The sequence below is a fragment of the Muntiacus reevesi genome, chromosome 7 (assembly GCF_963930625.1).
Source record: "Muntiacus reevesi chromosome 7, mMunRee1.1, whole genome shotgun sequence".
NCBI lineage: Eukaryota > Metazoa > Chordata > Mammalia > Artiodactyla > Cervidae > Muntiacus > Muntiacus reevesi.
In genome coordinates, this window is record NC_089255.1 from 83,381,246 (window position 1) to 83,393,686 (window position 12,441).

General features: G+C 47.7%; 1 protein-coding gene across 1 annotated transcript in view; it reads left to right on the plus strand.

Moving 5' to 3' along the window:
• The first annotated feature begins 2,335 nt into the window (after positions 1–2,335).
• FLVCR2 (FLVCR choline and putative heme transporter 2) overlaps positions 2,336–12,441 on the plus strand; it is a 59,937-nt gene continuing 49,831 nt past the window's right edge. The window contains exon 1 of the mRNA XM_065940174.1: positions 2,336–3,442. Within this exon, the coding sequence (XP_065796246.1) occupies positions 2,702–3,442 (741 nt within the window). The 5' untranslated portion in view covers positions 2,336–2,701. The remainder of the gene's footprint in view (positions 3,443–12,441) is intronic.

Below are 12,441 nucleotides of genomic sequence, written 5' to 3' on the forward strand. Positions count from 1 at the left end.
AGAAACTTATCTCATTATTACTGCTTCTGATGCTAATCAGCTGTGGGACTGTGACAACACTTTCTGACTCTGGGCTTCAGTTTCCAGATCTGTTAAATGAAGTTAAGAATGTATCTGTGGAGTTTGGGGAAAGGACCATGATAACCTGGGGCAAGGAACAGAGATCTCAGAAGGCTTTCCAAGAAAACGGAAGTTCAGTGTTCCCTGGAGAAAGATGGGAAACACTATTGGAAAACTGAGAATAGTGAAAGTGAGTTTAATGTATTAATACAAATTCTTAAATGGGTATGAATTTTCCTTTCAAATCCTCCATTATAACCCAAGACTCCATGATTTCTACCCCCAAAATTGGGTGCCTCCAATGAGAACCAGTGGTTCTATAAACCACAAGGGTGCTCAAACTTGGCTGCATGTTGAGATCATCTGGGCATCTTCAATCATATGGATGCTTAGGTTCCCTCTCACAGATCCTATGGAGAAGGAAATGGCAACCCACTCCAGTATTCTTGCCTAGAGAATCCCGTGGACAGAGGAGCCTGGTGGGCTGCTGTCCATAGGGTCGCACAGAGTCGGACACGACTGAAGCGACTTAGCATGCATGCATGCACTGGAGAAGGAAATGGCAACCCACTCCAGTATTTTTGCCTGGAGAATCCCAGGGACAGGGGAGCCTGGTGGGCTGCCATATATGGGGTTACAGAGAGTCAGACACGACTGAAGTGACTTAGCAGCAGCAGCAGCACAGATCCTAATCTGAGATGTGGTTCAGGCTTTGGCAATGTGGAGAGTTCCCCATGCGATTTTAATGTGCAGACCAAGCTGGGAATCTCAGCCCCAGAGCTTTAAATTGTTCACTTTGGGGGTGAAGATTAAAAGAGAAAACAGGAAGCACAGGCACCCAATGGCTTTTTGATGTGCAAACAAATCACCTCGATGTCTTTTAAAATGCAGCCTCTAGTTCAGTAGGTCCAGGGTGAGCCTGGACTTTGTAACAAGCTCCCAGGGCATGCCCACGCTGCTGTCCCCAGACTCTGCCTGAGGAGCTAGGCTGTAGCGTGGATGAATATGAGATGAGAATTATGGCTCTTTAAGTCAGCTGAGACTTTACTTCTATGAGGGTCAGTTTTCTGATCTATAAAATGCCGTCAAGCAGTAGCACTTACATCACAGAATTCTTGGATGCTTAAATGAGGTAACGTAGTATACATATCTAGCACAATAGAAATGTTCAATTTTTAATTGTTAGGATATCTGACACTCCGGGAAGGCTTATCATCTGCCAGGAATATTTCAAATGCTTTCAAGCCTTAACTCGTCCAAGCCTCAAAACAACACTGTGAGGTAGGTACTATTATTTCATCATCCCTGTTTTACTGATTTTCCAAGCTGCAGAGGCACAGAGAGGTGGGTGTCTTACTTTACTAACCATGCCTGGGAGCAGCTAAGTCGGTGTTTGAACCCAGGAAAGATCTGGGCTCTTATTCCTTCCCAGGGCTGCAATCAACGCAGGCCTGACCTTCTAGAGGCCCTGACTTGAAGGCTCCTCTGCAGAACCGGCTGTGCACCAGCAGGGGGCAGCGTAGGGCCACCTGCGTGCAGAGACCACTTAACTTCGTGCGCTGTGCTGGGCACCTCACCACAAAACCTGCGCTGGGTCTATATCGTCTTAGAACTCCCTTCTCTTTCCGCCCTCAAGTTGTCGCCTAGGAGGCCGCCCCGAGGATCAATCGAGGAAGAAGTGTCCTACTGAACAGGTTCAAATCTGAGTTCCCCAATGTAAGACCAGGTTCGCAGGGAAAGCAAAGAGGGGAAGTAAGTCTGCGCTTCTCGCCTTTACCCCAGGAGCGCAACCAGCCGGGGGAAATCTACAAATCTGTCTTTATTCCGAAAGTCCAGCAAGGGCTGGGGAGCCCAGTCAAGTGGGCAAAAGTCGAGAATCCCTCTTGGATACCACAGAGCCGTTTGGAGGCGCCGGGCATCCGTGTGGGCGCGCAGGGAATGCGGACTGACCGGGAGGAGACTCTTTAGAGGATTACCTTCGCAAAGGCGGAGGGCATTTTCTTGCAGAGTGCCCCGGGAGGGGGCAAATGAATTTGAGAAAGCAGTGCCAGGGTGGGAGGTTTAACCGGGCGGTTTCCATGGTGCCTGGGGCGTGGGGGGGAGGAATGCACCCGCAAGCGGTGGCCAGCGGCTAGAGAAGGCTGGAGGCTGTGGGGGCGGGGCGGGGTGGGGTGGGGTGGGGTGGGGGTGGGGGGGTCGTGGGTGGGGAAGCCGCGCGCGGCGGGGGCGGGGCGGTCACGTGTGCGGAGGGGGCGAGGCCGCAAGCCGCCGAGGAGCAATTGGAGTTCCAGCCGAGTGGCTGTGCAGCCGGGAGAAAACTGTGACCAGGACCGAGGGGCTGAAGGTGGGCAGGACGCCTCCGAGGCACTCAAGGCACCAGCGGCCGGGACCTGGCTCCGGCCGGTCTGCAGGAGGACAGCTGTCCGGGAGGGAGGACGGCAAGGAAGAGTGAGAGCCGAAGCTTGGGGCTGAGCGAAGGTGCCCCACTCGCGGCTTTTACTCAGCCTGGGGACTCAGTTTATTCCTCCGGGGCAGTCTGGGCAAGCGCCACGTCAGTTCTAGCTGATCAGCCGACACCACTGTCCTTTAAGTCGACTCGAGTTGTCAGCACCTGCTTAGGTCGCCAGGAGAGGCTGCGGTCATGGTGAATGAAGACCCTAACCAACAGGACCACGATGGCACCCCTTCGCAAACTTCGGCGCTCCAGGAGCACCCCAATCTCTCAATCCACCCCAGCGTCTCCATCCACCCCAGCGTCTCGGCTCACCCCAGCGTCTCGATCCACCCCAGCGTCTCCGCCCACCCCAGCGTCTCGGCTCACCCCAGCGTCTCGATCCACCCCAGTGTCTCTGTATACCCTAGTAGTTCGGCCCACCCAAGTACCTTGGCTCAACCCAGTGGCTTGATCCAACCCAGCAGCTCAGGCCCTGAAGATCTTAGCGTGATCAAGGTGAGCAAGCGCCGGTGGGCCGTGGTCCTGGTGTTCAGCTGCTACTCCATGTGCAACGCCTTCCAGTGGATCCAGTACGGCTCCATCAATAACATCTTCATGAGCTTCTACGGGGTCAGTGCCTTTGCCATCGACTGGCTGTCCATGTGCTACATGCTGACCTACATCCCTCTGCTCCTGCCGGTGGCCTGGCTCTTGGAGAAGTTTGGCCTGCGGACCATCGCCCTCGCTGGCTCCGCTCTCAACTGCCTGGGGGCCTGGGTGAAGCTGGGCAGCCTGAAGCCACATCTCTTCCCAGTCACTGTGCTGGGCCAGGTCATCTGCTCTGTGGCCCAGGTCTTCATCCTGGGTATGCCCTCCCGCATTGCTTCCGTCTGGTTCGGGGCTAACGAGGTGTCAACCGCCTGCTCCATAGCTGTCTTTGGCAATCAGGTGGGTAGAGGAGTGGCTGGTGGTCACTGTGGGACTGAGGGTGTTCGTTGTACCAAACTGCTTCACTCTGTGAAGACTACCTTTCTGACTTCAGCAGTGTTTGTGACTCTGGCTGACTGTGGCTGGGTGTGACTGAGTGCGTGCGTGCGTGAGTGTGACTGAGTGAGTATGTAAGAGAAGTGGGGAGACGAAAGGAAGGGCCTTTGCTGTCGTCCGCAGTTTCTCTTCCTCCAGCAGAAAGCGTGCTTCTGGAACACGTGTTGTCTTTATGATCTCATTCCTGAACTTACTTCACCAGCTTGAACAGGAAACCTCGTCTTTCTCGGGGAATAGCCCCTGGGCGTGGGACTATTCTGTGTCATCGGAGGTTGGTGGGTATTTTTTGCCTGTCCAACCAGCTTTCCCGGAGCGCAGCATCTCTTGCACCACCTGGAAAGGCAGAGCAGTGTTGGCGCTGCGCTCACCTTTTTTATCCACAGCTGGAGCCAGGACAGTGTACGCAGTGCTTGGTGTCAAATGCCTACCCTGAGGGTTAAAGTCAAGTCCAGGAGGATGGAACCAAATTCCTGCTCTGAGTTTCCAAGGCTTAGAGGCCATCAGAAGGCCTGGAAAGTTCATATCTTAATCCTTTGTCTTTCCTCCTTTTGGGAAGGAGAATATCAAATTCTTTGCATCTCTGTCAATGACCCAGAAAGGTGGACTTGTGAGTCTGATTGCTGTGTCAGCTGAGACAGCTATTTATGGGTTCCTTCTTTATCTGGACCGCTGCCTGGGGGAGGGGGGTCCTCACTTCTTCCAAAGCACATGCAGTTGTGCCTACACATCTAAGAAATGACCAGGAACCCTGAGTTCTTGAAGGCTTGTTTTCTCTTCCCTGTTTATTACATTTACAACATGGGTCCCTAACTTTTGCGCCATGGACAGGTACCTCCTGTCAGATCAGTGGCGGCATTAGATGAGAAATAAAGTGCACAATAAATGTAATGTGCTTGAGTCATCCCCAAACTATCCACCCCTTCCCAGTCTGTGCAAAAATTGTCTTCCACGAAACCTGTCCTTGGTGCCAAAAGGTTGGGAACCGCTGATTTAGAATGTTTAAGCTTTCATTTAGAAAGTTCTTATTTGGGTCAGAAATTTCCAAACTTCTCTAAAGGTGAATTGTCATTCTGTTTACCACCAGAAAGGTAACTTGAGCTAAATTTTTTCAGGCCAGTGAGTCCTGCCACTTGGGTAATAGCGTAAACAATCGGTGAAAGCAACAGACAGGCCTTCTCAACACAAGCAGGCAACATAAAACCTCTATCCAGTCTTCTTTAATCTGTGGGTTTGACCATTCAGAAGATTGAATGGATTTGAGGGCTGGGGAAGAAGCCAGTTGGATCTTTTTGTTCAGGGCAATTAAAAAATAGGTACTGAGGGTGACATTTACAACCCCCTATTCTCGAAGGTGGTGTGGCCACGGATTTGAAAATCTCCATTGCGGCGTTATTGGTGGGGTTGACATTGCTGGATGTTTTCTGTATCCGAGGGTGAAGCCGGGGAGTCACGGGGCAGGATCTTTCATGTCTCCAGAGGGTTAAAGCTGTCAATTTGCAGCCCCAACAGGATTCAGACTAGATCACTGCAGTCCCAAACCCATTGTTTGGGGAGGGCAGGAGAGAGATGCACCCTCAGGTGGCTTGGTGAGATCAGAGAACCCAACACCCTTTTTGTTAACTATGGAGCAAAAGCAAATTGGTTTTCAGACTTCTCCACACACACCTGTGAGGGAAAAGTTTAAGTGTTAGTTACTCAATCGTGTCTGACTCTTTGCAACCCCATGGACTGTAGCCCACCAGGCTCCTCTGTCCATGGGATTCTCTAGGCAAGAACACTGGAGTGGGTAGCCATTCCCTTCTCCAGGGGATCGTCCAGACTCAGGGATCAAACCCAGATCTCCTGCATTGCAGGCAGATTCTTTACCATCTGACCCACCAGGGAAGTCCTAACTTAAAGCCAAATGTATCTTTAAAATTTAATATGAATAGTTAGCCATTCCTTACCCCTACTCCCCACCAAGGTCAGAAAATGCTAAGAATTTCACATTGAAAAACACCCTAACAGCATATATTCTTGTCATGGAGCCATCAATTTAGTGTGTTCTTTTAGGCTTAACCCACCATGCTAAGTTAAAAAAAATTTTATGAAAAGCTGAATTGCTTATGCTTCATCACGTAGAGGTGACTTTGGCTCTTGGCGTGTTTTTAACCTTTTTTCCTAAGTAAGGCGTGATGGAATGGTGGAGAAATATTAATAGAATACCTTGAGCTCTTTTTTTAGGGAATAAAAAAAGATTCCACGAAACTGACTAAACAGACTATAAGCGTCTTTTCAGAGAGTTACTCTTCGTGGCCACAGACTTCACACTGATCAGCCAAACTCCTGTTCCTCGGTAATTCTGACCTCATTCATTCCTTGACTCAATAGGCATTTACCCAGAACCTGCGGTGGCTCAGTCGGTAACGAATCTGCCTGCAGTGCAGCAGATCTGAGTGGGGATCCCTGAAGATCCCCTGAAGGAGGAAATGGCAACCGACTCCAGTATTCTTGCCTAGGAAATCCTGTGGACAGAGGAGCCTGGTGGGCTACAGTCTTTGGGATCGCAAGAGTTGGAAACGACTTAGCGACTAAATCACTACCACCATGATTGGTGTATTAGAATAGAAATGGATGCCTTGGCCAGGCGCTGTGCTGGGGCTACAGAGAATCCCTTGCCTTCAGAGTTCTCCTCCCAGGCTTTTAAATTGTACCAGGCACCAACTTCCAGATTTTTTAAAAAAACACACAAGAAGCAACCAGATGAGAGTATAGAGGATTTGTTTTCAATTCTTCACGAGGTTTTTACTATCTTCTTGTCATTGCTAAGGGAAGATTGAAGGAGAAAGAAGCTAATATCTATCAAACACCTATGATAATACAAGGCACTTTTTCACCCATATGCTTTCGTTTTGTTTTTTTTTTTTTTAAGCCTCTGAGGTGGGTGGATTGTCTCTGTTGTTACAGGTGAGAAACTTCAGATGCAAATAAATGAAGCAAGCTTTTCCAGGGTCCTGCAGGCCCTGAGTGATAAAAAGGAGGTTTGAAGCCAGTTCCACTTCCACAGCCCCTACCGGTGGGCCATCATTGGGTCTTCATGGGGACAAAGCGTATATTTAAAAATAAAAAGGCAAGATTCTGAGTTTCAAGTTTTGGCCCTGTGTCTGAAGGTTTGTTGGTGGTGACACAGTGTCTGGCAGTTTGTCTAGAATTTGTGAGCCAGCCCCTGCCTTCTGTTCTGACGTTCCAGGCATCAGCATTGCCTCCTCACCTGATGGATTTCCCAGGTGGCTCAGTGGTAAAAGAATCCGCCTGCCCATGCAGGAGACACAGGAGGCGTGGGTTCAGTCCCTGGGTTGGGAAGATCCCCTGGAGAAGGGAATGGCAGCCCACTCCAGTATTCTTGCCTGGAGAATTCCATGGACAGAGGAGCCCAGCGAGCCACAGTCTATGGGGTCTCAAAGGGTTGGATGTGACTGAGCAGGTACACTTCACCCGCTGCCTACAGAAGGGCTGTTTCTGCCTGCCTGAGCCTCAGGAAGGCGGGACTCCAGGCTCCAGGGCGAAGAAACCAGTGGATCTGAGCTGGGGTGAGAGTGGACAGGGAGTCGGGGACCGCAGCTGAGGCACTTGCCTGGGACCCTCGCACAGGTGGTAGCAGTCCCGCAGTGTTCGCGACACTGGTCCCATTGTTTCCAGGGAGAACCATCTGAGTGGGGCTTTGAGTGATGTGGACACATTGTTATTGAGCCAGGCGGGGAGGAAAGGCTTGTGTGAGATCTGGTGACCCCTTGGTGGCATGGGGGTGAAGGAGAAGTGGGAGCAGGATTAGATCTTCAAGGCGGCCGCAGCCAGGATGAGGAGCCTCCAGCGCTGAGACCAGAAGGGATTTCCTCCCAGGCCCCGGGGCAGCTCCTAGCATAGCGCCACCCAGAAAAAGACTAGAGAGAATCAGTTTGCTTTTCAACGTGAAGAAAATACAGTCACCCTAGAGTTCTACAGAACCCTTGGCTGTGGGCTATGGAGAATAGCCCTGTCCAATAGAAATACAATGAAAGTCACAAACACGAGTCACATACATGACCAAATTTTCTAGGAGCCACATGAAAAACAGGTAAAATGTAAAGTTGTTTGCAAAAGTAAACAGAACAGTGAAGTCAGTTTTAGAACTATATTTTATTTAACTCAGTATATCCAACATAGCATTTTGACATGTAATCAATATAATAAAATTACTGAGAGGCTGTTTTACATTCTTTTTCCATGGTGAGTCTTTAGAAGTTGGCATGTATTTTAGACCTACAGACTAGCAACATTTTCCACTATGTCTGGAATGATGATGCTAAGTGGAGGGGAGAAAAAAGTTTTCCTTGACTGTCTTAGAGTCCCCAGCTAAAAATGAAATGGACAAAGTCAGGTTAATAAAAGCAAATTATGCATAATTATTTATTATAAATATTAGGTGACACGGGAGTGTTTGTGAGGAAATGAAGCAATAGTTAGACCTATGCACTTCTTTTTTTTTTAAAAAAAAAGATTTTATTTATTTTTGGTTGTGCTGGGTCTTTGTTGTTGCGTGGACTTTTCTCTAGTTGCAGCAAGCAGGGGCTACTCTCTAGGTGTGTGCGGGCTCCTCATTGCAGAGGTTTCTCTTATTGCAGAGCACATTCACTGGAGTCTGTGGGCTTCGGCAGTTGTGGCTCCAAGGCTCTAGAGCACAGGCTTAGGTGCTCTGCTGTATGTGGGATCTTCCTGGATCAGGGGTTGAACTCATGTCTCCTGCACTGGCAGGCTAATTCTTTACCACTGAATCACCAGGGAAGTCCAGACTTGTGCACTTCTGTGCCAGGTTTGAGAAGAGTGGACACTCAGAGGAGTGTGATAGGATAGGTCTGAGATCATTGTAGATCGGGAGCACTGTCAAGGCCTGTTTGTTGGGATTCTTTTCTGCAGTGTCCCTTTATCTTCCGAGACAAGGATGCTCCCTTCCTCTGGGTGCCAGGAGGGTACCTCCCACAGGAGGGTTTTAAGGCTTGTTTTGGGGAAGAATGGGGTGGAGGGTGGAGGAGGTCAGAGGAGGTCAGAGGAGGTCAGAGTGACCTTCCTGCTTTGCAGTTCTCAAACTCCTTCAGCTTAAAATGTTCACTATGCCAAGGTCCCATATTTGGGGGCATTGGGTCCTGAATCTCATCATATTTCAAGCATTTGGAAATCAGGCTCTCGAGGATAAATGCAGGCTCTAGGAAAGTGAGTCCAGTCTTGAGGAGGTGGTGTTTGCTGGACTGGCTGGTCATCAGTTGCCCAGGGAGACTGGGTGTCCCTGAGGCTGACTCAGGAGTCAAGGTCAGGAGAGGTGGCTGGCCAGCCTCATCTTGTTCCAGACTCCCGAGCATGTGGGAGGGTGAAAGTGCAGGCTTATCAGTCTGGCTGTTGCCGTGTCAGAGAAACTCTCAAGGTCTGAGTGTTGCCTAGGGGGAGGTGAAGGCCAGCACCTGTGTGCTTTTGTTTGTGGTCATTGTCAAGGCATGTGAAGCACCTGCCCACGTGGCTGGCTACTTGCTGACCTCCCCTTCTGGCTGGGATAGAGGACCAGGCCGGGGCTGGAAGAGCCAGGGCAAGGCTGGTGGAGACTGACATGAGAAGGGGTAGGGCCAGGACCGACCCTCTAATGCTCGTGGGGCAGCCAGGTCGTGGAAGGAGAAGTGACACAGGAGGGGGGGTCACAGCATCATGAGAGCGCGTGTCCCAGCTGAACTGGCAGCTGCTTCAGCCTCCACCAACCGTTCGTATACACAGCATGACCATCTCATGTTATCAGACCATCTCCTTTGTTGTTGCCTTTAAAGAAGCCAGAAACCAGATTTTTACTTAAAATTTTTTTAAATTGTGGTAGAATTATAACTTATTCATAATTTCAACCATTTATAAGTATACAGTTCAATGACATTAAGTAGTTTCACAGTGTTGTTTAAGAATTACCAGTATCTATACCCAAATTTTTTTATCATTCCCAACAACTCTGTACTCATTAAACAGTAACTCCTTTATAATCTCTGTTCTATCGCTACTCTATTCTACTTTCTGTCTCTATTAATTTGCCTATTCTAGGTACTGCATATAACCAAAATAATGCAATATTTTGTCTTTGGAGTCTAGCTTATGAAATCTGTTTTTTTTTTTTTTTATTCTGATGAAACTCAAAAATTATGCTATTGTTTTTGTCCATGTTTTGAGATTGTGGGTCATATAAGACTTCTAGGGTGAGACTTCTAGGGAAGGTAAAGAGGAACTGAATGCCAGTTCTGGTTTCTCCTTCATGCAAAGCCCTCACCAAAGATACAGGCAGGTGGGTGAGCTCAGAGGCCACTCCGGGAAGGAAACTAGACCAGTACTCCCTCAAATGGTGCCCATTTACCTCGCCTCTGGCTCCAGGACAAACTGCAGATGCCTGGGCCCTCACCTGGACTTCCTAATCAGATCCTCTAGGGAAGAGGCCAGTCGCCTGTGTTTCCACCTGGCTTCCCAGGCGAGGTTTGTGATCAGACGTGAAATCACCAGGAGAGAGGAGCACTGTGCCCTGGGAAGGCGCCCTCCTGCCTGGAGCCGGGTGCCTGTCAGGGCTGCTGTGTCTGTGCTGCGGTAGGATGGACCCGTTCCCAGGTGGAGGAGCTGGGATCTCAGTCACTCTCCAGATTGAGACGGGAGGGTGGGCTTGGGACAGCGATTATAATTCTGATTCACTTGAGGTTCTGAAAATATCCTGGAACCCTGGGGAGTGTGGGGCAGGGTGGCAGAGGTCCTGCAGGCCTGTGAGGTGGAACCACAGCAGAAGCTCCTAATCCTGTTTCTTTAACCTTCAGCTCAGTGCACTGCATGGGAGGAGGCTCTGGGAGCCTGGCCTGACTTCTGTCCTGGCCGTGTTGTGTTGGCAGGCAGTCTTGAGGGTCTGATGATTCTGTGGAATCAAGTCTCCGTCTTCAGTTTAGCATCCAGGGCCCCTCCTCCCTTGCCTTTCCTAGCCAGCCTGTCTCTTGTTCCCTCCCAGTTTTCCCCCTGCTCTGACCAGTCTGGCTTCTTAGCTCTGTCCTTGAAGATACACTACTTAGAGATTAAGCCTAAAGCCTTGAAGAGTGACATCAGTAGCTGGTGGACCAGGAAGCTCCACACTCTTGTTCTCCCACAAAAACATTAAATAAATGAGAAACTGGCTAAAATAACCTTCCCTATGGGATTTCTATACATCAAAGATCTACAGCACCCAAGCGAACACCCAACTGAGGAAAAAATCACATGCAAAATGGTAGGAAGTTTCATGGCCGTTTTGCTCAAGCTCACCCCTCCCCTCTCTGGTGCCTTCCTGCAAACCTGAGAGCGCAAAGGGGACCAAACTTGCAACATTTTACATCAGTTGTTTCTATATACGAACAATGAACAATCCCCAAAGAGAGTCAGAGAACTATTCCAATTACAGTAGCATTGAAGAAAACACTTGAGTCATTTAACAAAGTGAAAGACTTGTGCACTGAAAACAGTAAAGTGTTACTGAAAAAAATTAAAGAAGCCATACATAAATGTAAAAACATCCTGTGTTCATGGATTGGAAGACCTTAATATTGTTAAGATGTCAATACTACACAAAGCAGTAGTATAAATCTATAAATTGAGCACAATCACTATCAAAATCCTGATTTTTTTACAGATGAAGGAAAAAAAAATGCATCCTAAAATTCATATGCGGAAGTTTAAGGGACACTGAGTGGTCAAAGCAATCTTGGAAAAGAATCACAAAGTTGAAAAAAAAAAAAAAATAAATAAATAAAAAAATAAATAAAAAAAAAGAATCACAAAGTTGGAGATCTGGCACTTCTTGATGTGTCTAATAAACCTAATAAAACTAACAAAACTAATAACAAAGCTATAGTAATCATGACAGCGTAAAGACAGACTTACAGACCAAAGGAGTACAGAGTCCAGAAATAAACCCTCACATATATATGGTCAAATGATTTTCAACAAGAGTGTCATTTAAGACCATTTAAGACCATTTAAGAGGAAAAGGACAGCATTTTTTAAAAAATAGATTTTGTTTTCTAGAGCAATTCTAGGTTCACAGCGAAATTAAGAGAAAGACAGAGCTTTCCCATATATTCCCCACATCTGCTTCTTGTGTAGCCTCTCACATTGTCAACAACCGCCACTAGAGTGGTGCATTGGTTACAGCTGATGAACCTACAAGGACACATGATCATCACCAGTCTTTTCAACAAATGGTATTGTGAAAAGCTATAAAACTCTTAGAAGAAAACGTAGGGGAAAATCTTCATGATACTGAATTTGGTAATGATGGCAGTGATTTCTTGGATGTGACAGTAAAAGCATCTATAACAACAGTAGCATAAATTGGACTACATCAAAATGAGAAACTTTCATGTAAAAAGGACTCTCTCAACAGAATGAAAAGGCAAACTGTGGAATAGAAGAAAATATCTGCAAATCATGTATCTGATATGCGGTTCATAGCCAGCATACATAAAGAACTCCTGCAGTTGAACAACATCGAACACACAACCCAATTTAAAAATGAGCCAAAGACTTAAAGAGAAATTTCTCTCCCCAGAAAGATGCATGGGTGGTCAATAACTATATGAAAAAAAGCTCAACGTTAGGGAAATACAAATCAAAACTGCAATGAGATGCCACTTCATTACCCCTTAAGATGATTGTCAAAAAGAAAAAAGTAATAAATGTAGGCAAAAATGTGGAGAAATTGGAACCCTTGTGCATTGCTGATGGAAATGTAAAATGATGCAGTCACATGGAAGACAGTATGGCACTTCCTCAAAAAATTAAAAATAGAATTACCGTAGGATTTAGCAATTCTACTTCCGGGTATATACCCAAAAGAATTCAAAGCAGGAACTTGA